Source organism: Silene latifolia, chromosome 4 (genome assembly GCF_048544455.1).
Source record: "Silene latifolia isolate original U9 population chromosome 4, ASM4854445v1, whole genome shotgun sequence".
Taxonomy (NCBI): Eukaryota; Viridiplantae; Streptophyta; class Magnoliopsida; order Caryophyllales; family Caryophyllaceae; genus Silene; species Silene latifolia.
Window position 1 is genome coordinate 4,053,420 of NC_133529.1, and position 18,057 is coordinate 4,071,476.

The 18,057-nt window shown below is 35.3% G+C and overlaps 2 protein-coding genes across 2 annotated transcripts; both read left to right on the forward strand.

Annotated features, from left to right (window-relative positions):
- The first annotated feature begins 4,263 nt into the window (after positions 1-4,263).
- LOC141651988 (uncharacterized) lies at positions 4,264-5,250 on the forward strand. The gene is made up of 2 exons (XM_074459665.1): positions 4,264-4,786; positions 4,902-5,250. The coding sequence occupies exons 1-2, from the start codon at positions 4,319-4,321 to the stop codon at positions 5,082-5,084; spliced, it is 651 nt and encodes a 216-aa protein (XP_074315766.1). The 5' UTR covers positions 4,264-4,318; the 3' UTR covers positions 5,085-5,250.
- A 2,885-nt stretch (positions 5,251-8,135) lies between these two features.
- Positions 8,136-13,844, forward strand: LOC141651989 (uncharacterized). The gene is made up of 2 exons (XM_074459666.1): positions 8,136-8,643; positions 13,317-13,844. Exons 1-2 carry the CDS (start codon positions 8,176-8,178, stop codon positions 13,626-13,628), a joined length of 780 nt encoding a protein of 259 aa, XP_074315767.1. The 5' UTR covers positions 8,136-8,175; the 3' UTR covers positions 13,629-13,844.
- Positions 13,845-18,057: the final 4,213 nt, after the last annotated feature.

The window sequence follows — 18,057 nt, forward strand, 5'->3', positions numbered from 1 at the left end:
GTAATTAGGGGATTGGGATATAAGAAAAAACATTTTTCCATTGTTGGCTTAGGAAGTATATATGAACCATACCCCTAGACAAGGAACACAACCCAAATTAAGGAGAGTACCTCAAGACAACCACCTATAATTAGTACTCCCCGTTCAGAAAGAGCTGACACGCCAAAGGGAAGATATATGAAATCGGGATTTCAATAATCGATTTGAGTGATTTGGGGTTGATTTGTTTGAATGAATTGGAGAAAGATGGGAATCAAAGTAATTATTTTGGTAACGAGTGTGTTTGTGTAATTAAATTAGGGTAGTTTTGGAATTTCGCGTTAGTCACTCAACAAGTTGGGAAATAAGAAAAACGATTCTCGGGGGTAAAAATACGATAGTGATTGAGGAATATACGCTGAAAGTTGGCGTTATTTGTAAAAAGGCAAATACGTGGTATTGTAATTTGTAAAAATATACAAATATCTTATTTGTAAAAATATGTTCAACTTAATAATTAGGTTAATGGTAAAATCAACAATATTGCCTAAAAAGTAAGGATTTGAATATCTCTCTATCTATATATATACAAACCCTAGACCAATACTACCGATTTACGAAACTTCTTTGATAGACGAGTTATCTTTCACAAGTTAAAGAAGATGGACGGATTCATGACGCAGACTCCATCAGTATTTGCACCGCCGCAGGCTCAGACGCAGACTCGGACTCAGACTCAGAGGACGAATCCAATTAATTTGAAGCTTATAATCGATAGGAACACCAAACAACTCCTCTTCGCCGAAGTCAACAAAGATTTCGTTGACTTTCTCTTCAACATTATGTCTTTACCCTTGTCTTCCATACTTAGCCTTGTCAAAACCGAAGAACAAAACCCGATTGTCGCCGAAAATAGTTTGGGTACTCTCTATGAATCCATCAATAACATGGATAATTCCAATTTTGATAAAATAAATAAGAAAACAACCTTACTCAGTTGTATAACCTCGTCAAATAGTCTTGACTACGCAGCGTATGTTGAAGCAGGTAAGTACATGGTCATGGATGATTTGACCGTTGAGCCCATGTCTATTGTTTCGTCGCTTAGTCGTCTCAATGACTTGGGTGATTATAGCTCCGACGTCAACAAGTTGGAGGAAAAGGAGGTTCGGGTTGGGAAAATCGAGGTAAGTATTCTATATTGGTTCGATTTATATATAGATATATATTTTTTTGATATGTTGATTTATCTTCCTATGATTTTTTTTAGGTTTTTCTACAATTCTAGCTACAATGTCTACAAATTCATTACCTTTCAATTATAATTAGGGCTCGTTTGGTTCATGTAGGAGTTGAATTCCCGTGTTAATTTGCAACTCATTAGAATCCAACTCCCCTATACAATTCACATGAATTGATAAAAACATGTTTGGTTGCCTTGGGGAGTTTGTTTTCCCATGAATTAAGCTGCCATGAACGATTTGTTTTAACTATGTCAATTCACGCGATTTTAATTTCTAATTACTAATATACCCTGCATAATATAAGCAATACTTAATTTGTAAGGGTGTATGAATAAATTTGGAGGAAAATGAATGGAGGAATTTACAATTACCTAGGAAGGGTGGGTAATCCAACTCCTACGTCATAGGAGTTGAAAACTCTCCATAAAGTTGTAAACTCCCCCATCTGGCTTTATTCATGATTTGAGAGGGCAACCAAACGAGGTCTTATAAAAAGTTTTAATTAATACTCGTAATATTATTGACCATAAAATTAGGGATATATTATTATCAAAGAATGGTAGAATTTTTTTTTGAAAAAATGGTAGAAATTTTTAGTATTGAAAGATGATGTAATTAAGTTGTCAGTTAGTCTTGCTTGCCTATATATACCATCATCCATTCATCCTAAAAGGTGTTGGTTTGGATGATTTTATACTCTCGTTGTAGGTAAGTGATTCTTTTTTATAACGGTTGTAAACAAAAAATGTGTTAAGTCGTGCCTCTCTAGATTCTCAATATGGTTTTACACTGTAGTGTCCTAGCCTCGTAGGTTGTTTGGACGTATGGCCATGTATTGAAAGATTTAGTTTTTATGAAAATACTATTTTTACTTGAAATTTGTTTTGATAAAACTGTAAATACAAGTGCCATACCCTAATTTTTTTTAGTTTAACAATTTACGGTCTAGGTTTTGAAAACCCCTTACCTCGAATCAAGCAATTATGCGATTGGATTTGAAACGAAATGAAATAATAGTTTATAGTTTATACTCGGTTTTAATCATATACTTTGCATACTGATTCTATATATTGGTTATTTATTGTATGTAATTTAGCCTTCATTTGTTTAATTGTTATCTCCTTGATTGATTAACAAGGCGGTGAGATTGCTGAAAGCGTCACTCATGACTAAAAAGGTATTAAGCACGGTTTTTCTAGGCGAAAAAGATGAAGAGAATGAAGATGCAAAGGAGAGTCATGAAGACTATGTTGTGGTTGGCGGCCAAGGACAAGGTGTTAATTTCGTCTTTAATCAGACGAATCACACAACTGATACTGAAAGGTTTTTTCCATTCCCCCAATACGAGGGCTCTGTTCTTTTTTAATTGTCATTCTCACTTTTCGAGATACTCACTTCTCTCTTCAACATCTCTCAAAATATATGACTAAATATGTTGGAATGTATACTCATATTAAAGCTCTATTCGTAAGGAATTTTACGGTGTAGTTTTTATAATTTTCCGACCAATATATTTTTGTATAAATTGAATTCAAAGACACACCTCTTAAATTGAAAACGTCAATTATTTTAGAACGGAAGAAGTATTTGTTACAGAAACGCACGTTAATGGGATATTTTGATTGGGTTACAAATATGGAATTACACTAATAATACGTATGATATGAGATAAATATTTTGCATAATCGTTTTCATATTTATATTTTCTTGTTTTTTGATACAAATATATTTACAAGTTGATTATCTTCTCTTGCAAATTTTCTAATTTTATTGTATTATTGAGTCGTAAATTAAGGTTGTTCTCTATATAGATGCAATAATAGTATAATAATATTATTTTTAATAATGATGTATATGAGTTTCCGCTAAAACGTCAATCTAGTTTATTTTGGTGTGAAAAGTCTGAAAACTATCAAATATTCTCTCTTATTATATCGTTTACTCCCTTATATTATACCGCTTAACTTGTTTGGAGTATCTAATTATTGCTTCTAAGTTCTAATCATATATGGAGTAATGTTTTTACGTTTTTTTTTTTTAACTATTTGGACTTTCAAATAGAAAATTTGTTGCTGACATTTGTATGTTAAGAGTAGGTCTCCTGAGTACAATTTTAAGAATAAGTGGTATTAAAGATAATAAAATAGGTACAAATCATGATTAATGATTAAAGTTAATTACCTCGCCCTAATTTCAGTTTTAAGTGTTGCTAATAATTGATGTACCATATGTGACTGATATGGTGTTATTTAGCGGGAGATATTATGTGCGATTATTACATGTTACGTTTAAATATCATGCGTGCAATTCGAAAAATCTTGATAAAAAGACGAGTTATCTTGCTTTTTCCTCGGAAAAAAGTATGGAAATGGGAAATTTCATAAATTAGCGAACAAATATATGCTCAATCTCCTATAGCGTGCAACCGTGCATGCGAATATAACAAAGTGACATTTAAACTAAATTTGTCGACAGTAGAGAAGATGAGGGTTTAACATTATATGTCGTATTGCATCATCATCCTATTTTCATTACGAGTCACCCAGAAATGTCTCTGTATTTTAAATTCAAGTATAAACGGCATTATAGTTTAAAACATTTGGAATGTGGAATTTTTGTAATCAAGCTCTTGAGAATATATATATTATGAAAATTTCATTTTTACCATAATTAGTGGAATAACACTAAAATTTGGGAGTGACGGTCTTTTTAATAAGTTTTTTTTTTTTGGGTTACAAGAAGTAGGAATTACCCAAACAAAATACGACAAAAGTAATAAATGTACCCATTTTATCTTTAATTATGATTTGTACCCATTTTATTATCTTTAATACCACTTTTTCTTAAAATTGTAAAGAAACCGTCTCCCAGAAAACGTACTCGTGAAATAAAATAGAGAAAATCATTCTCTAAAACTAGCTAATGTCCATAAGCACACGTTAGAAAAACCGTGGTCCATCAACACTCCTTATAACCCATAAATCTATATTATATAAACCGTAAATCTATATAAACCCTAGAATCCTTAATCCTTTACGATTCCACAGAAATTCATTTCAGATCAACCATCTAAACACAAATTAAAATTCTTAACAATGTCACATTCCAGGCTGAATCCCATAATTAATTTGAAGCTTATAATCGATAAACACTCAAAACAACTCCTCTTCGCCGAAGCCAACAATGATTTCGTCGATTTTCTCTTCAATATTCCGTCTTTACCCATTGCTTCCTTCCTTAACCTTCCCAAAACTAATGAAAAAAACCGTATTGTAGCTGAGGGTAGTTTGGGTAATATCTATAACACCATCAAAAACATGGATTCTTCTCATTTTCAATGGGTAAATACGAGGGAAACCCTAATCGAGCGTATAAACTCGTCAAACAGTCTCCAGCCCGGACGTGGTGATCATGTTCATGTTGGTAAGTATATGGTTATGGATGATTTGACCGTCGAGCCCATGTCAACGATTTCGCTGCTTAATCGTCTCAATAAGCTTGGTGATTATAGTTCCGACGTGAACAAGTTGGACCAAAAAGAGGTTCGGGTTGAAAAACTCGCGGTAAGTAATGTATATTCGATTATATACATTGGTTATTATTTTATGGCTTGTAATTTAGCCTTCATTTGACTAATTACTAAGTATTATCTAATTGATTGATTGATTGATTAATAAGGTTAAGAGATTGCTGAAGGAATCACTGGTGACTAAAAAGGTATTAAGCACGGTATTTCTTGGAAATAAATATAAAGACGATGAAGACATAGAACGTCGTGAAGACTATGTTAATGTTGGTGGCCGTAGACCTGATTATTATAGTGATGCCTACTATAATTCTCATAATAACAGCTACAATTAGAATATTGCGGGTGGATAAGGTTTCATTCATTTGTTTACCAATTATTTTTTATAAACAGTATTTTAATAAAATTTAAATAAATGATTGGGTTAGAGAGGATGTATTATGTTTAGTTTTATGAGCTATTTGCAGTTCCAAGAAAAAAAACTGAGGCTATCATTTGTATGTGCTAAAATGGGCGTTTGTTTAGTGTGTTCGATTCGATTCTGAGGTACAATCGTCTTATATTTAGAGTTGGAGGCTGATGAGTCCTAATCATATTTTTCCAAGGGGTAATGCCCATGGTTTCCCTGAAATTTGCACTTTTTCTCTGAATATCCCTACTTTTGTCAAAAAAAAAAAAAACGTTTAACTTGTCATATCTCTTATAAACGAAATCAGAAATCCGAAATTCTTTTTTAAAACCTATAAGTCTTACCTTGACTTTGTATTACGTTTCGCTCTCTACCTTTGCTTTTCATTCTTCCATTTTTATTTTTATTTTCGCATTTTGAGGTGTGCGTTCACCCATGAACGGTTCTAAAGGATGATTCATGTCAGTCGCCTCCAAATCATTTTGTGATTAAGGCTCTGATGTTGTTGTTGTTGTTGGAACGTCTTTACGAGATCTTCAATTTGGAAAAAAGATCGTGTTTTATGACATCTTTAAACGGAGTTACGTCTTGTCAAAGTTCATTCGTACAAAAAACTTTGTCCGGTTTTTATTTTCGATCACATATATATAGTTAATATATTGAGAGACGGTCTCTCATGAGATTACTAGAAATGTCATGTGGCCGTGAAAAACATGGCCTGGTATACAAACCCTAAATCTATAAAAACCCTAGAGTCCTTGACCCTTTACGATTACACAGAAATTCAATTCAGATAAATCATCTAACAATGTCCGTGTGGGGGTTAAGTTATCCGCCAGTTCTTCTACATTCCAGGTCGAATCCCATAAATACCATTATTAAATTGAAGCTTGTAATCGATAAACATTCCAAACAACTCCTTTACGCCGAAGCCAACAAAGATTTCGTCGATTTTCTCTTCAACATTCCGTCTTTACCCATTGCTTCCTTCCTTAACTTTTCCCAAACTGATGAACAAAACTGTATAGTAGCCGAGGGTAGTTTGGGCACTCTCTATAACACCATCAAAAACATGGATTCTTCTCATTTTAAATTGATAAATACGAGGGAAACCCTAATCGCTATCAACTCATCAAACAGTATTCAGCACGGAAGTCGTGATTATGTTGAAGCTGGTAAGTATATGGTTATGGATGATTTGACCGTCGAACCCATGTCAACGGTTTCGCTGCTTAATCGTCTCAATAAGCTTGGTGATTATGGTTCGGACGTGAACAAGTTGGAGGAAAAAGAGGTTCGGGTTGGGAAACTCGAGGTAAGTATGTTGTTTTTGATTTTTGAGATGTGTTTCATAAGTCATGATGAACCTTAAATTATACAAAGACGGAATAGTATCATTAACCCTAAAATAAAATCGAGGGATTTATTATTATTATTGTTGTTGTTGTTGCCCCTCGGACAGGGTAGGTCTCCCGAGAGACATCTCTCAATAAACTTGTTGAAAGACCAATTTTAAATTGCTGAAAAAGATGGGATTTTATAGATAACCCTAAATTATAAAAAGTTCGGATTAATGGAAATATATTTCATATTTAATTTTCATGTACTTTGCATCCCAATTATATGGAGTACATTGGTTATTTTATGGTATGTAGTGAAATTTAGTCTTCATTTGATTAATTGATATCTACTTGATTGGTTATAATTAAGGTGGAGAGATTGCTGAAGGAATCGCTCGTGACTAAAAGAGTATTAAGCACGGTATTTCTTGGAGATAAATATAAAGACGATGAAAATGCTAGCGAACGACAAGAAGACTATGTTATGGTTGATGGCCAAAGACAAGGTCCTTTTGAACAATCCCTTTCACGTTTAGGTCAGCGGCACGGAGTGATTCTCGACTAGGGGGTAAAGCAAAATTGAAAAAAGTCAAAAATTTCACTAAAAACTTCGGATTTTTCCATTTTGCTAGCACCGCCTCGCTCCACCATTGGTTTATTTAGAAATCAACCTTCACAACCCTCGCAACCTTTCAAATTGCACTATTATATATATGTTGTAATCGCCTTCACTTTCATTTATTTATCTATTTTATTTTTTTTATGAGCCTTATTTTAATCAAAGTTAAATAAATGATTGAAACGGTGGAAGTAATGTTTTTAGTTTTATGAACTATTTGCAGATGACTAGTTTTCATAATTTGCAAAGGTAATTAGATGAAGTGACCAAAGTTTTCTGGTCGCAAAAGTCGAAAACTGGCCGTGCTTTTGACATCTGCGAACGATTTGTTGTAATAACAATCGATTTAGCAAACTTCGCTAGCGAATGCAAACGTACCCATTTTTACGACTCTTTCATTTGTAACATGTTATCATAAAAACAAACGTACCCATTTTTACATAGAAAGGAGTAGATTTCCTGAGGGACAGTCTCTTAATAAGCTTATTGAGAGACTATTTTACAATTTTAAGAAAAAGTGGTACTAAAGACAATAAAATAGGTACAAATCATGATTAAAGATAAAATGGGTACATTTATTATGTAAATAGGTACGAAATTACTATGTCACGATCAACAACAAAATGGTTACGAAATACAAATAAAAAGGTACAGAAGACTGGTCTCTCAATAACTTATTAAAAAACCGTTTTAGTGTATTTCTAATTAACGTTAGTCCCTTCTTTCCAATTGCAAGTCTGTCTATCTATATATATATACACATACTGTAAATTACAAACCCTAGACGAAAACTACTGAATATTGGAAATAATTCCTAAACCAAGTTGGGTTTCCGTCTTGCTACAATTTCCTTATTACTACCCTTCCTAATTTTGTATATTTGTAATAGATTAGGAAAACTTTAATTTGTATTTCCTTAGAGTTAGAACAGGAAATTTGGACTCTTGTATTATAGTATAAATACAACCATTGTATGATCATAATTATTCAAGTCAATAAACACAAAACTTCTCAATATCTTACACCGATTAAACCTACAAGAAACTTTTAAATTAAAGATGTTTCCTCATAATCAGACTCCCCTAATTAAATTGAAGCTTATAATCGATAAAAACACGAAACAACTCCTCTTCGCCGAAGCCAACAAAGACTTCGTCGATTTTCTCTTCAATATTCCGTCTTTACCCATTGCTTCCTTCCTTAACCTTTCCCAAACTGATGGAAAAAACTGTATTGTAGCCGAGGGTAGTTTGGGTAATCTCTATAACACCATCAAAAACATGGATTCTTCTCACTTTAGATTTATAAATACGAGGGAAACCCTAATTGAGCGTATCAACTCATCAAACAGTATTCAACACGGATGTTGTGATCATGTTCAAGCTGGTAAGTACATGGTCATGGATGATTTGACCGTCGAGCCCATGTCAACGGTTTCGTTGCATAATCGTCTTAATGAGTTGGGTGATTATGGTTCGGCCGTGAACAAGTTGGAGGAGAAAGAGGTTCAGGTTGGCAAACTCGCGGTAAGTATTCTATATAATGATTCAATCAATCAATTTATATGTTTTTTTCGCTTTTTGAGATGTATGTACCTTCCCGGTGTTTTTTTAGGTCTCCCCCTATGATTAAGTCCGGAACTTTCAATTACTAACCATAAAATTAAAGTCGAGAGATTTATTATTTTTTTAGGTGTCCTCCTATGATTAATGTGTGCCATGTCCTAAGGGCACACGTTAGAAAAAGCTTTATTTTTTTTTTATTTTTTTAAAAGTTTACATGAAATCGTTGGGGAGCTCTTACACCCTTAACAACAGCAAAGTTAAGTCATTGGGCACATGATAGAAAAACCCTAGATAGATATCACTTAACATATATCCATAAGAAATCAATATATATATATAAAAGAGGCTTTTTTCAGGCAATTCTAGAGACTCCAACTTTATAAAACTACCTAATTAATTTTTATTTAAAATAATATTATGTATAATTATCCCAATATTTATGTATAGTTAGTTATCCCCAATATTTGTGCAAATTCTATCTAATATTTGTGCAAATTCTATCTAATAATTATAAGATAATGTAAATTACTATCACCTAATTTTTAAAGTCTAAAAAATATATGCCCGTAAGTTTGTTGCAACCAAAAGTAATGATTTTGAAGGAGTCTTCTTAATGAATGACTCTTTAATCTATTATTTCCACACAAATACTCCAGTTGCATGCTACTCCATGTCTCCATGGACTATGTGTATATATACCCATAACCTGACGATTATTATTGAATCATAGCGTTCATGGCTCCACAATTATGCTTCATATTAGCTATCTATTTTTTATCATTATTGTGTTTTCTAATGTTTATTTAATCGAATTGTTGCATTTTTTTTTTTTGTGATTAGTATTCATGGATTCATTGTGTCTAATATAGTCCATTACGTAGTTTGCTCATCGACCCATATCATGTTTTCTGATTTCATTGACTTTAATTTGTTAGTATTTTTTTAATGTTTTTCTAATGAGTTATCCATATTACGTATGTAGGTGATCACGATTACAAAACAAGCAAATTTACGTACTCAAGTTCGACGTCCACGGACGAATTTAATTAGGTCGTCTCCTATTCTTAATTTGAGATTGAGAGAATACTAAGGCAAGGTGAACAATAAACTAATACTAAGGCAAGGTGAACAATAAACTTTTGACTTTGAGTGACTTTGAGTTTAATGTGTATTCTCATAGCTAATATAACTAATGTGCATTAATGAACAAAACGGAAGGTAGTGTCAAAGCCGGGTTTGTAAACTATTTTCCCCTTGTTTTCCTCCTTTCTACTGTGCTAATTAGTTTGTTGAAGTATTTAGATCATTGCAAGATGGTGACGACCAATTTCTTTGAAAAATATCAATGGCCACATGATTGGTGGGACAATAATGCATTCCAGAACTTCCTGCAGATAAGCCGAATGTTTTACATTGATATCCATGCTTTATGCTGATGATATCAAGACTCTTCCAATTCCGAAGGAACTCGGGTTTGCACACAACAAAAGTCCTAACAGTACAAGACTCGTCTTCTATGCTCAAATTTTCGGATGACGGAAATGTTCAAGTATTTGATGATGAACATTCATCCCAACTGTTTTTATTGCAATGCGTTGAATAATAAGACACATATATGATGCAGGAGTGGTCTTTTTCGTTTTTGCTCGAAATGTTGGAGGATAGATATGTAATTTTGCCTTATCTAATAAATATTCAACTACAATTAAACTCTTAAAAAATCAAATTAGAATAATATTTACACCAAAATTACATTAAATTATCTATAACACAATATCGTTCTTCATCATTGTGTTCATCTGCTTCATTGTGCCGTTTTGCTTAGGCTGAACATTCTTGCAAGGCCAAAATCTCCCAAACAGGCATTAAATTCTGAATCAAGCATAATGTTACTAGCCTTTATGTCACGGTGTATTTCCCTTGACGACATAGACATTCATCATATATGTCGACCATTATACAAAATCATTCCAGTAATATCGTCACCACTTGCAATAAGGATATTAGATGAGTTCAACGAAACAGATTTGTTCGAGTACACACTGTTAATGTTCAATCCAACTTGGTTACCGTCAATATCTTCATATCCTACCAAAGCCTTGAGTTAGTTCCTATTGGAATTTGGCTTTATTTATACCATAATCAGTCTTGGTTAATGGTAAGAATATTAGTAGTTCCACTAAAAACGCCTATTTCGGTGAGATATTTTTTTTTTTTTTAATATCTATAATTATCATTATTGTTACAATTATTAATTAATAATGTTAAATTCCTAAACTACCCTTTAAGACTATTTAGTTTGAATTTCAAATTTTGATGGAGGGAAAGCAAATCAACTAATAAATTTACAATAATAACCCCGGTGACACCTAAATTGAGAGTCACCGGGTGGCGCCATCTCATTTTTCTTTTTTTAATTGTTTTCATTTTTTTAAACTACCTATATTAGCTATCAATACACTAAAACCAAATATTTTCATTTAAGGTCCTTTTAATTCTCTTAACGCCTTGATTACGTAATCAGTAAATCTACTATTTTGTTAGTAGATTTTGTTACTAATACAGTTGTGGACATAGTTTTTTAGCAAATCGTAGTATTAGTGATTTTGTTAGATCGGCCACACTTATTATGTTCCTCATGTCATACTCCATAACATATTATTACGTAGTTTTAACATTTAAGTTAACTCTTTCTCTAATTTATTAGATGAATCGGTAAAATACACTTAGCCGATCTTTTTTCATTGAATGGTTGTGCTCATACAATAATGAGCAAAGCCATGGATTATGTAAAACTCTTAACAAAGATAAATTACATATATCTTATAGGGTTATTTGATAACAATAATCCATCCTATTTGTGGTCTGCAATAATCACTCCATCTGCCAAATTAACCCTAACACACGTCCTAATTTAGCAAAATTAACACCCCTCTTGCCCTAATTGATTCAATTGATTAAAGATGGTCTCTCATTAATCTCAATAAAAGACCTCTCTCATAAAGGAAATTATCATTTTATTATCATTTTTTAAAGATTTTTACTTGAACACAATTGGTGTAATATTTTATTGAATTTTTCCATTTATCTAAAAAATAGAACTATATTATTAGATGAAGCTCTTCCCGTTAATTTGACACTTCTACAGTTCTACCGTTTAATATGGAGATAAACAATGAGGATAAACAACACAGTAAGGTAAACGACTTGCAGTTTTGAGGAGTTTACATTGTATAATGAGGTGATGACAATCGTTGAGCTAAGTATTTGGGTGATAAGCAAAACATTCAATAAAAGTTTCATTTACTATAACTATATGGTGTTTTACGTACGGATAATTAACTTAATTTACAAATTACTAAATTATATTCCATTAGAAAATTAGCTATAAATTTGAAAAGTGAAAACTTAAAGGATAAAACTTTAGAATAATTTGTAATTATTTGAGTAATTGAAATACAACTTTTACATATCATTCAAAATGATATTAAAAAATCTAAACAATTAGAGGAAAGACAAATTTAAACCCGTGCAACGCACGGGCACAAAATCTAGTATTCAATATATGGGGCATAGTGATTGACGACAATATTATTTTGATTGTGTAGAATATTATAGTAGAAATATTTCATATATGGGTTGACTAAAATATTTTGACTACAATATATTAAAAGGGAATATTCTAGAAAGGAATATTCCGTATGGGGTGAAAGATGAGAATATTTTAAAGTGATTGCTTTTTCACATACGGCTTTTACTCTTTCACATACGTCTTTTACAAATTTACCCTTGTCATTTTTTCATCCCTCACCCAATTAATTTTCTTTCACCTACCTCCTTACTTTCACCTCCCTCCGGCAACCACTTGTCCGCCCTTACTCCGATAGAGGCGTAGTCCGGCCGACATGCTCCGGCCAATATCTGCTTTCCTTAAATCGACCAACCTGTCCGACCACCCTATTGTAACAGTTCCCCGACCCACCCTCCCCCAGATATATCTTCCCAACCCACCACCATTATTATTATTATTATTATTATTATTATTATTATGGAATTTGTCCAGATCTTCGTCCCATAGTATTCCTGGCACTATATTACGAAGTACTATGGATTTGGAACTTGTCCAAAGGAGATTGTGGAGAATGCTTTTCTCAGTTCGTTCGATTCCACTTTGCTATGCACGCCGCACCACCGTCTTCAATCAATATTATTATTTTATAAACCCTATTTCAACATTTATGACTTAGGAACAAATCTTGATAGGAGTAATTGATAAAAATTGCAAAACAATTGATAGACAGAAAATACTTCATTGATTAGTACATTAAGATTCATTGTTAAAGTCTGAGTAATTAGGTTAGGTTTTAGGGAAAAAAGGGGTAGAAATTAGAGATAATTTGATTGGGTTTAAGGTTAGAAGGGTATTGATTGGAAAAATAATGATAAAGTGTTAAGTGTATGTGAAAGAGTAAAGTTCGTATGTGAAAAAGTAATTCCGATTTTAAATGTACCCATAACCCATTGGGCAATGATAGAAAAACCCTAGATGGATATCACTTAAACTGGTTATTTTGTGGTATGTAATTTAGCTTCATTCGATTAATTGTTATCTAATTGATTAAATGATTTTTAAGGTGGAGAGATTGCTGAAGGAATCGCTCGTGACTAAAAAGGTATTAAGCACGGTATTTCTTGGAGATAAATATAAAGACAATGAAGATGCTAACGTGAGTTTTGAAGACTATTTTAATGTTGGTGGCCAAAGACCAGGTGCTCATAACGCCTGTCATCCTTGTTGTAACGGCTATTCTTCTGGGCGAGGTGGTTACGCCGGTTGCGGTGGTTACGTCGATCAGAATACTTATTTTGTTGGAGAAGGACCACAAGGTTTATATGGAAGTCAAACTTCACAACCCCCATCACAACCACCATCACAAGTTTCCTAATTATATTTTTTGTACTCGCCCCTCACATTCATTTTGAGCGGTATCTTAATCAAAACTAAATAAATGATTGGAACAGTTGTATGGGCTACCTAATACGAATTAATTTACCATATATGTGACTAGTTTGATGTTTTCTAGCAGGAGATATTACGCGATTATTTACTATATTTGAGAAATTCTAATAAAAAGATTGGACAACTTTTGGCTTTTTATAAAGGCAATTCTATCGTATGTGTAGTAATTATTTACTCGTTCGTTAAATTTTTGACTAGATAATCAGATAAAGCGACCAAAAAAATTTGGTCGAAAAAGTCGATAATTGGCCACGCTTTTGACATCTGCAACCGATATATTGTAATAACAAATGATTTTGCAAATTTCGTTGGCGAATGCAAACATATTTTATGCACGGTATTTATAAAGTTTTATTTTTTAATATACTATTTATAGATTGTAAATTGACAATTTATTAATTTTTATAATACGACTTATCTTACAAAGCTAACGAAATTTTTATTGCAAAAAACTTAGAGACAAATTTTATGCACCTCAAATAGGAAAGTATATAGGGGATTATATCAGAATAAGAAAGTATATAGGGAATTATCTAAATAGGGAATGTGTTTTAGGCGGGAAAACTTGGAGCTTTTCTTATTCTTTTAGTATATAGAGATTCAAGTCCGGATTTCTTGTCCCATTTTTTTTGTTCCTTCTCGTAAGTCGTAACCCACTGTCTATATGTCCTAATTATAAACTTGATAGATTATGCATCTGATATACTACCATCAGTTGTATAGTTTTTGAGCATTATAATAAAGTTTTTGAGTTTTGTGAACATTATAATAAAGTTTTTGAAGTTTGTTTTTAAAATTATGAGTATTATTATAAAGTTTCTAAGTTTATTCACCTAAACATTAAGCTCAAAAAATTAGATTATAACTCAAAAACATTACGTACATATAAACTCAATTAAATTTGAGTTTTGACGGAAAAAAAAAAACTAAAATCTAACTTAAAAATTTTAATAAGCTTAGAAAAAATACACAAACTCAAAAACAAATAAGGTCTTACTTAGCTTCAGGCAAAAGCCATTTAAATGACTGTTCAAAATTTGACGTTAAGAGGGCGGATATACTTTAAACAATTTAGAATGTGAGATAATCTCTTCAAAGACCCCTGGTTGAAATCCCAGACACCTGCCCCAAGGAAAATATCATCAAGGGAAAAAAAAGAAACCTAATTAACCTGCTTGTTAGATAGGTTCTGTATAGCAACAACTCCATTATTTGGAGTAGCAAGAGGGCCATAAAACATTGCAAGACAGTACTTCAGCATACGGAGCCGGGAGTTGGAATCCTCAATTGCATAGACAGGTAAGGTCTGGTAGTCTCCATCCCATAGAGACAATAATTGGGTCCCTTGTCTTCAGAACTTTCTTATGCCATCTATGACGCTTTATCCTGGCCTATAAGCGACGATCGAGGAAAACATGTCCTCCGTTGCTCCTCAAATTCTGTCTTGGCCGATTTAACTTATCCCAGAAACCTTCTGTGTGATTTCCGGAAAATATTGTTCCGGGACCTAGGAATCACGAAACCGTGTATTATACACACTTCAATTTTGATCCGTTCAGGAGGTCATACCGACCACGTTTATTATTATCCCGGTTTTTCTACCACGTGTCCGAGGTCATTCCAAGAGTTAACCTATTAGATTTCAGCCCCAAATAATGAATATTGATCCATTTTCACGACAGGAACACGTTTGTAATTTCACCCTAATTTCACCGGCCAGGGGTACCTGATGACTTCAAAACCCACATTTTCCTTCCAGAGAACTTCCAGTCGGGTCAAGCATCGGCAGCCGGCCCACCGGCTGGGAATACTCTTCCGCATTTCCAAGCCCATTTGTAATTTCACCCTAATTGTGGTGCAACCTATAAATACCCCCTCCCTTAATCATTTGTACAATATACCCTAGATCTGAAATTATTTCCTTAATCTTATGCAAAACCTTAATCAAAACCTTAATCTTTCCTTAATCAATTTGATGCCCATATTCTGCACCCGCTGACCGAATCAACATCTTGAGTCAGGGTCAAAGACAAAAGACAGCAAGTCAACGTATTAGACAGCCTAGCCGATGCGGCCTATCGGCCTGTCACTTGGGTCCCGGCTAGGACAACTAGCCAGCCGGGACACTTATCCGCGTACTCATATCCAAGACCCCTCGGCCGGCCTGCCATAGGTCCATCGGCCGAGGGTAGAATGGTCTTTCCGCCTGCTAGCCACTTGGCCACTTGGCCACTACGTGACAAAAGGTGAAAGTCTATAAATACTCCTCAACCCTCATTGAGGAAAGGACCAAGAAAATATAACCTAAACCACTCATAATCTGGTATAAACTCCTTTATCTCTCTACAACATACTTTGCCAAGTTACACACAACTTAATCCCTTTAAGTTTACTGACTTGAGCGTCGGAGTGAGTACGCTCGGTGCCAAGCCGAGCCCTCAGTTTGTTCATTGTTTCAGGAGAGGCCGAAAGGAAGAGTCAAGCAAAGTCATCATTCAATTAGCTCACGTGGTAAACAACACTGCTCCGTAATCACACTCGGAACAATTGGCGCCGTCTGTGGGGAAGTTGATACTAAAAGCTAATCAAATCCCTTAAAAACACAAAACAAAACCCACCCAAAAAGCTACGAAGATGTCAAAACAGCCAGAAATAATTGTGAGTGACGAAACCGCATTCTGCCACGGCCAGCCCGGCCATAAGACCGACGACTGTCGGCATCTGAAGAATGCCATCAAGGAGCCGATCCGAATGGAAGTCCTCAGCAAGTACGTAGCTGGGACCCCGGGAACGAGCTCCGACGGGCCGAAGAAGAAATCAGTATCCCAGAAGATGGGAGTGATCCAGGTGGTTATCGGAGGAAACGAGAACGGTGGGTCAGCTAATGGGCACAAACGGCACTTAAATGAGCTTTATCAAGCCATCAACTTTGTGCCCACCACAGCGGCCCCCGCTTCCACCGTCCCCGACCTAACCATCGGCAAGAAAGACTACGAAGGAATCGTAGCCCCACACAGCGATCCGCTGGTGGTCCACCTGGACATAGCCAACCACTTGGTCAAGAGGTGCCTAATTGATACATGTGCCTACACGAACATCATGTTCAGGGAATGCTTCCTTAATCTCGGTCTGAAGATTGAGGACCTGAGCCCCTGCACCAACCCGCTGTACAGCTTCAGCGGGGCCGGCCTGGTCCCCCTAGGATCGATCAAGCTGCCGGTGATGTTCGGCCAAGCCGATGCGGCTAAAAATGTCTGGTCCGAGTTTGTGGTCATTGACGGTTCGTCCGCCTACAATGTTCTGATAGGCCGGATTACTTTGAGCGAGGCAGATGCTGTAATGTCCATCCGGGCTCTGACATTGATGTATGTCTCGGACCGGGGGGAGGCACAAAAGCTTGTCTCAAAGGACGAGAGAGACGAAAATGTCAATATCCAAATATCTGCCAGAGGGTGCAACATGCAATCCTTCAAAGTGGCGAAGAAATCAGAAAAGGGGAAGAGCCCATCCTTACGAAAGGAAGGTGATCCGATGAGCACCAACAGCGTCAGCATGGTCGAGGGGGCCGAGACCGAGCAAGTGGAAATTGACCCAGGACGCACCGTAACTATCGGTGTCGGCCTGGAGCCAAAATTCAGAGCCGATCTCCTTGACCTGCTGAGGAAGAACAAAGACGTCTTCGCGTACTCAGCCGCCGAGATGCCAGGAGTGAGCCGAGAGGTCATCGTTCACAAGCTGAACGTGCTCTCCAACGCTCGCCCTGTCAAGCAGAAGATGAGGAACTCCTCGGCCGAGAAAGATGAGGCCATCAAGGCCGAGGTAGATAAATTGCTAGAAGCGGGCTTTATCACGCCTTGTACTTACCCTGAGTGGCTAGCTAATGTTGTAATGGTAAGGAAGTCATCGGGGGCGTGGAGGATGTGTGTTGATTTTACAAATCTTAATAAAGCATGCCCCAAAGATTGCTATCCCTTACCTCGAATAGATAGCTTAATAGACGCAACAGCAGGCTACACGATGCTGAGCCTGCTCGACGCCTTCTCAGGATACCATCAGGTATTCATGGCCGAAGAAGACATGCCTAAGTGCGCATTCATCACCATACACGGCACATACATGTATAAAATGATGCCGTTCGGTTTGAAAAACGCTGGCGCAACTTACACTAGGCTGGTGGACAAAGTGTTCCAGGATAAAAAAGGGCGAAACATAGAGGCTTACGTCGACGATGCTATTGTAAAAAGCAAGTCTGACCGCGAGCACTTGGCCGACTTGACCGAAACATTTTGTTCACTAAGGAAATACAAGATGAAACTTAACCCGATGAAGTGCAACTTCGGTGTCCGGGCAGGTAA

Coding starts and splice junctions, on each gene's coding strand:
- LOC141651988 (XM_074459665.1), top strand. CDS start 4,319: ATGTCACATTCCAGGCTGAATCCCATAATTAATTTGAAGCTTATAATC. Junction 4,787..4,901: donor TTCGGGTTGAAAAACTCGCG/GTAAGTAATGTA, acceptor TTGATTAATAAG/GTTAAGAGATTGCTGAAGGA.
- LOC141651989 (XM_074459666.1), top strand. CDS start 8,176: ATGTTTCCTCATAATCAGACTCCCCTAATTAAATTGAAGCTTATAATC. Junction 8,644..13,316: donor TTCAGGTTGGCAAACTCGCG/GTAAGTATTCTA, acceptor ATGATTTTTAAG/GTGGAGAGATTGCTGAAGGA.